This window comes from Amblyomma mixtum, chromosome 2 (genome assembly GCF_055824585.1).
Source record: "Amblyomma mixtum isolate Tamu chromosome 2, ASM5582458v1, whole genome shotgun sequence".
In the NCBI taxonomy this organism is placed as follows: Eukaryota; Metazoa; Arthropoda; class Arachnida; order Ixodida; family Ixodidae; genus Amblyomma; species Amblyomma mixtum.
Window position 1 is genome coordinate 248084615 of NC_143013.1, and position 14030 is coordinate 248098644.

The 14030-nt window shown below is 45.5% G+C and overlaps 2 protein-coding genes across 2 annotated transcripts in view; both read left to right on the forward strand.

Moving 5' to 3' along the window:
• LOC149363377 (uncharacterized) overlaps positions 1-4933 on the forward strand; it is a 44744-nt gene extending 39811 nt beyond the window's left edge. The window contains exon 8 of the mRNA XM_089568500.1: positions 4911-4933. Within this exon, the coding sequence (XP_089424626.1) occupies positions 4911-4933 (23 nt within the window). The remainder of the gene's footprint in view (positions 1-4910) is intronic.
• A 1111-nt stretch (positions 4934-6044) lies between these two features.
• Positions 6045-7687, forward strand: LOC149363378 (uncharacterized). The gene is made up of 2 exons (XM_089568501.1): positions 6045-6073; positions 6838-7687. Exons 1-2 carry the CDS (start codon positions 6045-6047, stop codon positions 7685-7687), a joined length of 879 nt encoding a protein of 292 aa, XP_089424627.1.
• Positions 7688-14030: the final 6343 nt, after the last annotated feature.

Sequence of the window (14030 nt, forward strand, 5' to 3'; positions counted from 1 at the left end):
ATTATTTCGTGACTGCTCGCTGAGAGCAGTGATGAACTGACGCAATTTTTCTTTCTTTGGCCGTATAGAACGCTTTATATATCTCTCTGATTTTGTTCTCTTAGCCTCGTAGCAGAAAAGTTTTTTTTTTAACATAGGTGCACACTTGCACGTTTCGAACCGACCATCCAAATTTCCTAGGGTCACCTGTTCACCCTTGTTTCTAGTTTTTCGGTAATCTATCTTTTACATAGCACCCCATGCACCAAAGTCCACTCGTCTGATTGTCAAAGGGTACCCTCTACATTCCGTTCTGTGCATATTTCACAAACATTTCCACATTAAAGACACCGTTTGTCCTGACACAGTTTTCCTGTACTTTGCTCGTGTACAGCTTCTAGCGCATCGGTTACAACTTCCAGGCAGTATCTACCGGCAATTAATTTTCTCTTAAAGGACATTTGTGCTGATATTCAATAACGAATGGGCGTTTTCTGCTGAACTCCTTCTGAGGTCTTCCCTCGCGTATTCCTTATTTTACTCAAAAATGCAATATTTATTTTTTATTTAATTCGAATATTTAAACATACTGCTGTCTGTTCTGTTGGATACCAAGCAGGAGTTGGTTATTGGACGCTTGAATACAACAAATCTAAAGTATTATGATTAGGAAGCTCTTTCTGACATTGATTATTAAGCAATAAATACACAGAACCACCTAAATTATTTCGCAACTCAGCAGTCTGGGGGGATATGACAAAATATAAAACAATTTAGGGATTGAATAAATAGAGCTGTATTCTGTGGGTCATGCAGTCAGCCGCATAACGCGCGCAGTTGAGGTCATCAGTGAGAAATTATTGAGGTAGACATCATTGTGTGCTACGAAAACCGGCCTAATGCCAGCTTCTTCACTTGTATCTCTGGTTCTCTCAAACTCGTCGTTACAAAATGGTTCGTAAAAAGTTCGCGACAAAACACGCTGTCGCGATAGTTCCCTTGGAGACCGTGAATCCCAGGAACCGTAGCTTGGAAGCTTTCTTGCTAACCTTTTTCTCTGGAGCAGAATTTAAGTACACTGTTGTCAGGGATTGATGCCTAGAAAATGACAACCTAGTTTTTGCTCTTCAAAACGGGTAACTCATACGGCAAGCTAGAGAAAATGTGTTGATATGAAAGTAGAGTTATGCCGCCTACATGCCGCCTACAGAAAAGTATATAACAGCTCTATACCGGTACTAACCTACAAGGCAGAAACGTGGAGGCTAGCGAAAAGGGTTCAGCTTAAGGACAACGCAGCGAGCTATGGAATGAAAAATGATAGGTGTAACAGTAAGATACCGCAACCAGGAAGGGTGGGTGAGGAAAGAAACGCGGAAGGCTGACATCCTGACATGCTGAAGGCTGACAGGAGGAAGAAATGAACTTAGGCAGGGCATGTAATGCGAAGTCAAGATAACTGCTGGTCCTTAAGGGTAACGGAGCGGATTCCAAGAGAAGGCAAGCGCAGCAGGGGGCGGCAGAAAGTTAGGTGGGCGGATGAGATGAATATCGCTGGGTTCCAGTTGCCGCAGCTGGCAAAGGACCCGGTTAATTGGAAAGACATGGGAGAGGCCTTTATCGTGCAGTGGGCTTAGTCAGGCTGATGATTATGATGATGATGTAATGGCTTTGACGAGGTACAAACAAGAAATAGATTCTGAAATGCAATTTAAATGAACCGAACACTGTATTCAGCTCTGAGAGGGGAGTTATTGTTTCTATTTCCATGTCTTGGATTTCTTGAAGTTGATTAGTTTTATTGGGGCAAGTATATATTTTTCTATATATCTCCAATGGGACGAGGTGTTTTCATTTACAAACGATGAGGTCGAAGACCCAGTTCCCAAATGTTTCACATGCGAGAAACAGGGCATCAAGCCAAGCAAAAGCTGTACGAACCGGAAAACAGTGAGTAACCGGTGGTGCGGGAGATAGGTTCGATCACTGCTCCATGTGGACATGCGAGGTTCAGTTATCTCCAGGTGCAATCGTACAATGCCCCCACTACACAGATGCGAAGACGATCGAACTTCACATATCTCCCGTATACGAGGCTGCTCAGGCTATTAGACCACCGCTGGGGCGATCTTGAACTTCTTAAAGCAAGCTTAAACCATACCAAGACTTTCAATTCTGTGAATTTTGGATTCCATTCATATAGCGCGATTATTTTGTCTTTGGAGATAGCAATAAGGCATTGAATTTGAACAAGAACTGCCTAACAATATAATTTCTGTGCAACTAAAGCTTTGCGCAAAGAGCTCAGATAAATAAATCCACCTCGCGGAAGTACAGACCCTAAGGCCAAATTCCTAGAACAAACTGAATAAAGAATAGATAAAAAAACTACCATCGAAAGCGAATACCCACTGCAGTTATGGTATCAAAAAAAAAAGGCAAGAGCAAGGCTTAACAAATGAAGCTAGAGCACATCGCAAAGTTATAAGGCATTGATAATAACTTTTGAAAAGTAGCATTTGTACCACGCACTCGAAACTTTCTTTTCTACGCATTTGAAAAGCAATATCTCTAGTCGTCGCAATCACGTTGACCCTAAGATTCAGCTTTTCACTGACAGTAAAATGCAGTATTCGGAGAGCCGGAGGCATTTTTTTTAGCAAGTTTGTTCAATAAAGCCTTCATCCTGTTTTTGCCTTCTGGGCGCGGTGCGAGCCAAAAGGAGGCAAGAAGATGCAATGCTATTCATCACTGTTGTCTTCCAACTGTGTCTTCCAACTGTGCAAGTCTTTGGTTGCGGGATCGAATTCTGCACGCGGCGACCACATTTCTTTGAATGCACAATGCATTGACGTTTGCGTGGTGTTCGTTGTGAGTGAACTTTAAAAGCAATGAGTAGTTTAAATTAACTTGGAGACGTCTACTACAGCGTCCCTCATAGCTAATGTGCATCCTGAGCACCTTAAGCACTGCATACTGCAAATCTCGATGCCCTGTAAATTCAAAGGCGTAGCTAAATTAAGACCTGAACAACAGCCAATCTGGCTGTTTCAAATCAGAGAAGCAAGTGTAGCCACTGAGAACCATTCTATTTTTCTACCTAGAAGGTCAAATGATGGGTACTCCTGCCATCACGGATCAGTTGAAAATTGTCAATGACGTATTGATTAGTGAAGCGTGAGGCATTAACTTATACCATTTGGTCGTTCATGTCGTCCGCGTTTCGAAAGTGGCCTGTTCCTGGCTGGTGTTAGTAAAAAATCATGTACATAAATATTATTTTGTTAAACAGGTCTAGTCCCTTGTTCAATAAGGAGGTTCGTATTTTACGCACATGCGTGCATCTGTGTGGAAGTGTACTTATGGCGTGTAGCTCGTGCCTAGGAAATGAGTTTAGGCCAATGATTTCAATAGAGAGCTGCATTTATAATAGGCATCATAGCGCAGCTATCATGAGCAGTGTAAGGTGGATCCCATACCTGTGCCTCACATGTTATTTTACGCTTAGTACATTCAGAGTCATCTTTAGTACAGGTGGATTATTTTAAATAGTTTTTCTGAACCAGACTTCTCATGCACTTCGTAAATGGATGTCAACCCTCAGGCTAACATAGCTTGATATTTCTCTGCTGTATTAGCTTCCCATCAATGTTACTGCGTAAGAACTACAGGAAAAAATACCTTAATCGCAACTGCCCTCCTGATAGGGAAAGAGTGATCCGGTTTTCGGCTAGCGCCTGTAATCTAGACTCAGTGAGTAAGTACAACCTAAATATACAAATAAACATATCACGCTGGTAACTAAATCTGAACTCATAGTGTTGGAGCAAGAAGCTGCTAAGTAGCAGTAGCAGCTTCTGTCTATGAGATAATAATGCATGTAGAAGAACTGGTCGTCGTTTGCCGCAGCCATTCAAAACTGTACATGATGTGTGAACTTTTGACGTAGTCTATAATCGAAAAACGTGGCGCACATTTGAGGAAGAACTTTATTGATAAATGTACCAGCAGAATCCGTGCTTTGCTAGGGGTTTCAGATTTTTGGACAGTATTTAGCTGCAACAGAATTTGCCTCACTTTACGCCAATTAGATGGCATGATTGAACTATAAAAGAAATGCCTCATGCTCCCTTAAAATGCACAAATAAAATTACAGGCATCCAGCCATCACAAATAACTGACATCCGTGCGTTGCACCCAGGACACTACGCGACAGCAATAATTTACATACTTGAAACGTGTTATCAGCGAGACAGCCTTGTATTGTAAAAGATAAAAGATCGGATCCCGCACAGTCAGACATTTCCTCCAAATACGCGCCGCCAATAAGCGGTCTCGGACTTACTGGGTTCAGCGTCCCAAAGCGACTTAGGCTATGAGGGTCGCCGTAGTGGAGTGCTCCGGATGACTTCGGCAACCTGGGGTTCTTTGCACCGCACTGACATCACACAGTACACGGGCCTCTTGCATTTGACCTCCATCGAAATGCGACTGCAGCGACCGAGATCTTATCCGAGTCATTCAGGCCGCGCAGTTGAGCGTTATAACCACTGAGCCACCACGGCGGCTTTACAGAGCGTAGTAGTATGCAGATGGGTATAATGACATGCTATGTACCTTTCAGCCGGCACAAAATAAAGTATGTCCTTTTTTTGCGATGCTGAAATTAAATTGAACTCAATAAAGTACAAACGAGAAAAAAAGGAAAGGCACGGAGGTCAACCAGGCGATGCCGAGTGGGCTACCCTGAAGAACGGCAGATGTAAGGAAAGCAAGAGAAGAGAGGCTGTTTACCTCATTGACCAGACTCATTAACAAGACTCATTAGCGCATTGAAGACAATGTTATTCCCAAATTTAATATTAAATACCTGTTTGTGAAAGTCGTACTTTTTTCTGCATGCTTCAAATGGCTGTTTTTCGTCTGTGCAGTTGTCAAAAGATGGCCCTACTAGGACAATTCGGTGAATTCGCATCACTCGGAATGTACTGTTCAATATGTGTTCATGAAAAGATACGAGTAGTTCCCTCTGTTCCCTAACAAGAGCAGTATCGTCTTGAGGCAAAGTGACCAAGAATTCATAATAATGCTAACAAAACCTTCCCAGGAGAATGATCAACGTTAAAAATTTGTTGACGTTGCGTTTCATTTTAGCTTTGGGACTCTTAATAGCAGTTTAACGTTTCGTTTTCTTGGCGCTTCCCACCACCTAAAAAAGGTTGCTCATGGCTTCTAACATTATGCCAAAAGAAACCTCCTGTCTTCAGTCCGCATACGCGGAACGTAGGAGAGAAATTGTATTAAAAAAAAGCTGCTCAAATTTCTGCCGATCATAGACCGAAACATTTTTATATCAGTGCTGATTCCCATGATTGGTTTTTGATAGACTTCAAGTATAGGCAAAAAGTTCCAAGGAAAGACAATAGGATGCAATTAAGCTCTCAGCGCATCTTCACAAAAAGAATTTCTCCGTCTACCAAGATCGCTTCACGCGCATTTCAATTTACGCACGCAAAGCCTGTTGAACTTCTGGCTCTCTGGAGTCTTCATAATAGCCTTAAAGTGACGTAAAAATGTTCAAAGATAAGGTGGCTTCCCGCGGAGCTGATAATTAATCTTACGCATCTCTCAACGAATTAGGCACAAGCGTCGGACTCGTCTAAAAATGGACATCAGCCAATATCATCTCTTTCTTTCGTAACTCCACGTTTTCTGTTTTTTAAATGCAGGCCTTGGATCTAAACACAGAACAGATCTCACGCCACCGCCTCGTGTCCGTCCCATGGCCTTCCATACAAAATTATTTTTCTTTGTATGCGCACTATGAAGTTTCCTTTTCTCTGCCGTTTTCTTTCTTACACCTTTCGACTGCGCGCTCGTCGCATGCTTACACTCACGCGTCCTACTGCCTTGATGCCTCCTGACCCCTCTTTCGCAATGAGGAGTAGAGCACGTCGCATGGCTCTCCATTTTTACACTGAGATCACTCCTCCTCTCACCAGCGTCCTCGTCAAGGTTAGGGCGCGGTGCTTCATTACAGTTCGAAGCGCGTACGGTTTCCCATCATGATGCCGCTGCGGCAGTTTGCGGAGACGTGCGGAATAACAAAATCAAAGAAAATTTCATCGTTTTGTTAGTTTGTTTAAGACTGCTTGGGGCAGCCCACGTGTACACAGCATGAAGGAGCCCATTTTGCTATAAAAGGGGCCCCGAACCGAGCTCAGTCAGCAGTCAGCTCAGCAGCAGCTCAAAGCCAACATGGTAAGCAGCAATCCTTCCTATTCCTAGCGGAGAAAAACTCACCATAATTCAGACATTGAGCTCGGCCTGATCTCCTCCGTAGCGCTTTACCAAAAAATTCAGTTTGCTTAATGCTACAGCCACAAGCTTATCGCTTTGAGCAGGAGTGTATGTAACATGCATTATATCATTACTGAGGCTTTTTCATAAGCCCATTTCTACGGCGTTCTACGCGCCAAAAGGGCCAACTGTAAGCACACATGAGGATGCCTATTCGTGCCGGAAATAAAGACGAGAAAATGCAGCCGGCTCTTTTTACCGCAGCCAGATTTGAGGTTCCTTCCAGAGGCCCAGAGCTGCATATGTTATACGGGGCAGATCATCAGGATTCCCGGCAAGCCGCCTCTGGTTTGCTTCGTCTGCACTTCTTGCTTAAATTATTCCCACATTTTCGTTCTGACCCTTTGCATGTCTACAAGTCTTCCGTTACTTAACTAATAACGCATGTTTAAAAGTCGAAAATAGCTTAACGATTAAATATCGTACATCATTAACACTTAACTACGGCCCACGCCAACTAAGATTTGCAGTTGATTTAGTACTCGACGCACAATAAAGTCGAACCACAATTTTCTCTCTCCAGATCCGTGCTTGCGTCCTCCTGGCTCTTGCCACCAGCGCTCTCGCTGGCTACACCGGCTACGGCCTTGGCTACGGTGGCCTCGGCTACGGCCTTGGCTATGGTGGCCTCGGCTACGGTCTTGGCTACGGAGGCTATGGTTACGGTCTTGGCTACGCTGGCTACGCTCCATCTGTGGCCACCGTTGCCCACGCTCCAGCTGTCGCCACTGTCGCTCACGCTGCCCCAGCCGTCGCCACTTACCACGCTGCCCCAGCTGTGACCACCGTCGCCCACGCTGCCCCAGCCGTCGCCAGCTACGCCGTCGCCCCAGCTGTGACTCGCGTTGCCGCCTACCACGCCGCCCCAGCTGTCGCCACCTACGCTGCTGCTCCAGTTGTTGCTGCTGCTCCAGCCGTCACCAAGGTTGCCACCACCTACGCTGCTCCAGCCGTGACCACTGTCGCCCACGCTGCTCCAGCCGTCGCCACCTACGCTGCTGCTCCAGTCGCCACCTACGCCGCTGCCCCAGTCGCCACCTACGCTGCTGCCCCAGCTGTCGCTGCTGTCCACGCCGCCCCAGCTGTTACCACCACCACCGTCCACCACGCCCCAGCTGTGGCCACCGTTGCCCACGCTGCCCCAGCTATCGCTGCCTACCACGCCGCCCCAGTCTACGGCTACGGTGTTGGCACTCTCGGCTACGGTGCCGGCCACTACGGCTTCGGCCACGGTCTCCTCGGCTACGGCCTGAACTACGGCTATGGCCTCGGCTCTCCCTTCCACTACGGCGCTCTTCTCCGCAAGAAGAAGTGTGAGTATATTCTTCGCTATTACGCTTTGTATTGAAAACCCTAGCAGGGAAAGCTCTTAACTCAGTGCGAGAAGAGGAAGCGTTGCCCTCATGCAACATTACATGGTAATTTTATTTCTGAAGTTCATGTCGTTTCGGCAAGATGGCATATTTACTGAACTTTAAGAATTTCATCGGAAAAAAGTAACATTTGGCCTTGTACTTTTGTGTAGGTGCACTAATGGAGTGACATTATTATACCTAAATGCATAAGCTTTGATAATCGATTTACCTCACCGCTTGCACGCTTAAACGGCGTCAGTGTGTGATGAGTCTAACAGCGCTTTTCATGTTTCTTTTCTTTTCCAGAAACTGTCCAACTCTAACTTATTGGAACCACAAGAAGACAAGTCCTAGCAACCAATTCCTTTTCTGCGTTTGCCCCGAGCATGGCGCTGATGAGGAAATAAAATCAGTGTTTATGGCACTAAATTTTTTTGTGCATGTTTTCTTGTGCAAACTGCAAGTGTATTCCAATAGAAGCTTCATTACAGATGTAAGAATTTTTCCAAACTACATCGGCCCATCATGCCATGCGGCTCTCAGTTGTCACCTTAAATTGGCTTATGGATCCTCTCCTTATACTGCTACACTAGGAGGAAAACTTGAAAGGTTGACTTTTAACCGACGGTGATGACGTCGTCTTTATTGTCTCTTTTTGGAGCAAAGTTGCGCCGATCACAACGACACCATAGCGATGGTCTCAGGGAACCTGATTGCTGTAGAACTTGCAGCTTTTAACAGCACCTAGCCACTTTGCGAAGGTGAGCAGAAATGATAGCTTCAGGATTCCTATCGTGTTATCATTGCCTCGTTTCAATGGGTAAAACTCATGATTATATGATGTTTTTTTTTTCGAATAACTGCAGGGAACAGTTTCTAAATATGCATTAGTGAAATTTAGCATGTTTGTTCATGGTTTATGTCCGGTTAAGGTGCCAAAACGGCTCAGGCTATGAGGCTGAGATCTGGGCGAGTTGGTATGCATTCATACTGGTGAACAGCGCAAAAAAGGCGGGACAACAACAAGACAAGCGCTGTGTCTTGTTGTTGTCCCGCCTTTTTTGCGCTGTTCACAAGTATCAGGCTATGAGGGATACCATAGTGAAGGTATTCGGAAATTTTGTCCATCTAGGTTTTAACGTGCACTGACATCGCGCAGGAGACGGGCACGTAGAATTTCGCCTTCATCGAAACTCGACCGCCGCCAAGGGGTCGAACACGCGTCTTTCGGGTCTGCAGTCGAGCGTCATAACCACTGAGCTACCAGCGTCGAAATTATGCATGCCTCAGAGGTGAATCAAATTGGAAGGCAGCGCAGCCGCCTGCATGTTTATTATGCTCTCCTGAAAACACATTTTAATTCAATTGTCGCTGACGTTCTCAAAGCCACCAGGGCTATGGAAGGCAATAACGACTTCTCAGCGTTATCTGCACGGCCACAATTATTTATATGGCAACAAGTGGTCGGTTTCACCATAATTTAGCTCATCAGTATTTCTTAACATCAAGTTTGGTTTGAGATTGTAATGAATGAGGATTGAAAGTGTAGAACTGCTCAGCGAATGTAGACCAATCATTGGCACAGTCATTTTTTAAAATTAATTACCCTCTGAAGACACCATCAGTGAAGTCCTAAGAGCCAGGTAAGATGAAAATCAAGAGCAGCGAGCTGAAATTCCTACTCTCTGCCTGCCTACCCATACCACCTGAAAGCAGCATTGTAGCACATGTGTTTTTCGCTGCATCTATTTCCTCCAGCCGCTTCTTAAAATTCAGCCTCGCATGATAATAAAATACAGAGAATAATTACTACATGTGGATCAGTGGAAAAACACGTATTTTTGCTAAGTAGAAGACGACGATGAGCGGTTACTGCCATGGGACAGAGCGCTCGCGCTAGGCGAACGCATGTTGCGCGCAGACAACGAACGATTTTGTTCGGCTTTCGCAAAGATCGGATTAATACTTAGTCCCTAAGAATCATTCAAGAAGTTCAAACAGCACAATGTGTTCTGAGTTACTAATACACAAACTCTTTTTTTCTTCACAACGCGCAATGATTTGGGAACGTGTGGGCTGACTAAAGAATGTGTACTGAAAATTCAGCACATTTCCGACTAAGAAATCCGAGTCACCTCCCACACACATAGTTTTTAAGTATATGCTATCTATAACCGGAAAATCAAAGAGAGAACATATAGTGCCCATGCAGCACCTGAAATAGCTTCACGAGACGCCTCAAAACTGCTTCTGTTGGGCCGCTTTAAACGCCACACCACTTTCTGAAATATTCGAGGGTCGCATTTGGCTGATGACATTCGTTACGTGGCTCAGCTTAACGCATCCTATTTCGCTGACGCAGGCCACGGCTGGCTTCTACAATGCACGGAAGGTATTTCTTAATGCGCAGGCAGACGGCGCGGAAAAGCACTTCAGGGCATCAAAATTTGTTTCCACCCTTGTTAAGCTTGTGCTACTGTGCTGTTTCCTATGGGCAAAGGGGCGAACAGGATTGGCAAGAAGGGAGGATGTAAAACTAGAACAGAAAACTGGGCAAGTTGGAACGGATTCATCTTAATACAGCGCGATACACAGGACGAGAGAAAGAAACAAGAGACGACACGAGCGTCTCTTGTTTCTTTCTCTCGTCCTGTGTATCGCGCTGTATTAAGATGGAGGATGTAAAGTCGTAGCGAAGCTTCTGTAGACTCCCACCCGTCCAAAACATGTGGCTCATGAGACTCTCCAGCACCCCTCGGTACTGGAAGGTCAATTGATTTTAGAAATGACGCTAAGTGATGTCACGGTTAGGAGTCCTTTTGGCGCGGATTGTGAAGTTTTCTCCTTCTAGATTCGACGCACCGCACTTAAGGGCCCGTTCTTCTTGGAGATTTTTGGCTTTCTGCGCACGCCAACCTTTCTGTGTGCAGTTGACACCGAACGAAAGCGGCTGGCAGTGAAGGCGGCGTAGGAAAGAAGCCATCCCTCAAGTGAGAGATCCGCCATGGCGCCCAGCTGGTGCGTTGCACGGTTGCTTACCTGAAAGATGCGGTTTTTACCCGGCACGCGACAGCAGCCTTTAGATAGAGGCGAAACCCAAGAGGCCTATTTTCTGCGCAATGACAGTGGATATTAAAGCACCTGCGGTGCTCGAAATTATCCTGAGCCCTCTTCTACGATATCCATTATAGCATGAGAAGCGTTTGGTCGTCAAACCCCATAAAACTAAACCAAACTTTCGAGACAAACATGCTAAGCACAACCAACTCTATCCTGAGGTCTGCTACGGCAACATCAAAAAGATGTGCGAAGTAGCTCTCCTAACGTAGACGCCGTAATTGATAGGTGGCGCGATAAGTGCGCTGCACACAAATTTTCGCAGATCGTTTTAGGTAAAATGCTGTATCACGCTCATAAGTGAAAATATTTAAAGTGTAATTTTTGTTCCTTTTAGTATACGGGATTCGAATTGTTATTTAAATTATAATGTTATACGAGCATGTAGCCTGCACTAACCAGGTCAGCTTGAATCTCTCCAGCATGCATATGGGCCTCGGCTTCTGCACCATTTTGTCCCGCTTTTTGACAAGCGCCGCCGTAAATTTCTGTGGCGAATATAGCACGTTCTACCGCAATACTGAGCTCGCACTCCTTAGCTGTGCTTTTCCGGTGCTGAAAGACACTTCAGCAAAACCTATTTTGTTTTATTCTCCTAGGCCTAACTCCGGTGTCCGTGCCTGAAAATATCAGCAGCCGCTTCACGTGAACACCGTCGATGTCACTGGCGCCGCTGCACGAGTACCCAGTGAAGCCAAAAAACCCTTAGACGCTGTATGCTGGTACACTCTATTCGAAGATATTGCTACGCACTCAGCACGCGCTGTGCACGTACTAGGGCGTGTATTTTGAACGTTCTGTGACGAGGACAGAGAAATCGACTCGGCCAGGCCGACCAGCTTCTCCTATACCTCTACCCTCCTATTCTCTTTCGCTTCGTCGTCGGCACAAAGTACTTACAATGTAGTGAATACACTAGTGTGTGTGAGGCGCGTTGCTGCGACATAACGACCGGTAAGCAGCGCGATAGCCACAGAATACCAGCAGGTGATACGGATGAGCTCCGCTTCAGTGTCCTGCCGTGCTCTTGTGTCCTGTATCTTCTGCGCTGTTTGCTCATCGGCGTAGTTTATACTGTGTGACTGCTCATAATAAACCATGAAGAACAGTGCTGCATTTGTGCCATCGGGGGCAAATGTCTTTTGAGGCAATGAATTGCAAAAATAACGGAGTGGGTGAAGGTGCCTTCTGAGCGGTAATCAGCGCCCCGGTTTGTTTCTTGTATTTCTGCCGCGGTGTTCCCGAAAGGCGACGATCCCAACGCGCATGATGCTGGCCACATATAACCGGCTCATGCTCCTCATTCGTCCAACTTCATCGATAAATGTTTGGTGATCACGTGATCCGCCGGCAGGTATGGGTGGCTAGCGTAGCCGCGTTTCTCTATTCAGCATGACGCTTTGTAACTCCTCAGTATAGCTGTGCTGCAGTAAGAACTAGGGTACAGACGCGAGCTGCGATAGTTTTCTCACATTCATGTTTGATTGAATACAACCATGGCGAAGAAGAACTAATAATGAAAGAAGAGGACACAATACACCATGTGTGCTCCACTATCTTCTTGATAACAACAAGTATACTTTCTTCAGGGGCCAACAGTTTAAAAATTGGAGAATTGTAAGACACTCTTAGGGAACTATTGAAAGTAATGGTCCATTACTGTGATACGTAGCGTAATCTTTCTCTCAAAGTGCCTTCATCGAACGCATCGGACAGTTAACACTGACTTAAAAAAAAAAACAACGGGGAACGCTTTTGACGATAGCAAAATCCTGAATAGCAAAAATAAAAGACTGCCGTCGGTTGATCTGCAGACATATTGATTATTATAGTGAAATCTTATATTATATGAAAAAATTGCCTTCGTAAACGGTTTCCCGCTGAAAATGTTTTTGTCCAGAATTGCTGGGTATGGATTCACGAGAGATTGTAGCCCTGATTACTTTGCGGTCGTAAATGTAGAGCCTCACTGAGAGCCCGAAATAAGTAAAGGCTAGTGGTATAACGATACTAGATATCAAGAAAGCCACTAAAGTTAAAGTTTTTGTCAAAAAATCACGAAACAGAGCAACATTTCGCTGTAGTTAGTGAGGCACTGGAAGTAGAAAAGAATTGCCTTTGACTAAGACTGACAGCTACCGCAAACTTTGGTATAGCGAAAGGAATTATGGTTTGTGGTTTATATTGCTTTAACGTTCCAAAGTAACTCAGGCTATGAAGGACGCCGTAGTGAAGGGCTCCGGAAATTTCGACCGACCGGGGCTCTTTAACGTGCACTATTATCGCACAGTACACGGGCCTCTATAATTACTCCTCCATCAAACTTCGAAAGAAGTCAGAGTGGGTTGGTGCGCGTTTCACAAGCACACTAAAATTGCGAACATTACATTGAGGTCCTACACAGCGCGAAATGGTGAGTACGAACACAAAAATTGGACCCTTGTAATGAACATCTTTTCGCTAATATACCTCAGAAGCAAAGAATCTAGCAGTATCCGCGATTCCTGATGTCCTCCAAAGCAGGACAGCAGCCACGGTCTGCACAAGAGCCATGATAGACAAAGCCGGGACATTGTCGGGTCTAGCAGGAAAAAAATAGAGATAAAAAAAAGAAGCAGCACTGCTTGAGCACGCCATCAGCACTGTTAGCGGAAAACGTACTTGCCTTCGTAGGTATAATTCATAGTTTAAACTGCGCGAAGAAATGAGGATACAGCGGAAGAAAATACACGACACAGGCGCAGACTAACAACTGATTTTTATTCGCGGAAAGGTACCTATATATGCTATTTCATAACCCGCGTCTTAACAAAACACTATCAAAACAAAAACAAAAACGAAATCAATATTGCCACGGCTAGACAGTCGGGACCAACGTTACTAGATTACTTCTTTAGTTCGCAAACTCCGACGCCGCGGATGTCACCCTTGCCTGTACCGCCGAGCGGGGGCGCTCTCGTCGCTGTTTGACCAGCTGTCTCGGCAGAGTAGCCGCGCTGACCACGTCAGCGAACACTACAGCGAAACGTTTTTCTGCCAGGCGTTCCTTTTTTGGGTTGAACTGCGCTGCAAGTTGATCGCTGCTCCTCTGTGTCCTCGCCAGATTTATATACGTGCGGTTCGAGCGACGCAGCTCGTGCGGCGTTGGCTCCGGCTGCAACGCAACACAGAAGCGCAACAGCGTCGGTGCACCCGAGCTATGCCTCTGTGAGTCAGTGC

What these genes read in the sequence shown, in the direction of transcription:
- LOC149363378 (XM_089568501.1), top strand. Translation starts at nt 6,045, where the DNA reads ATGATGCCGCTGCGGCAGTTTGCGGAGAC. An exon ending in CTGCGGCAGTTTGCGGAGAC is followed by an intron (nt 6,074 to 6,837) that starts GTGCGGAATAAC and finishes CGCACAATAAAG; the next exon opens with TCGAACCACAATTTTCTCTC.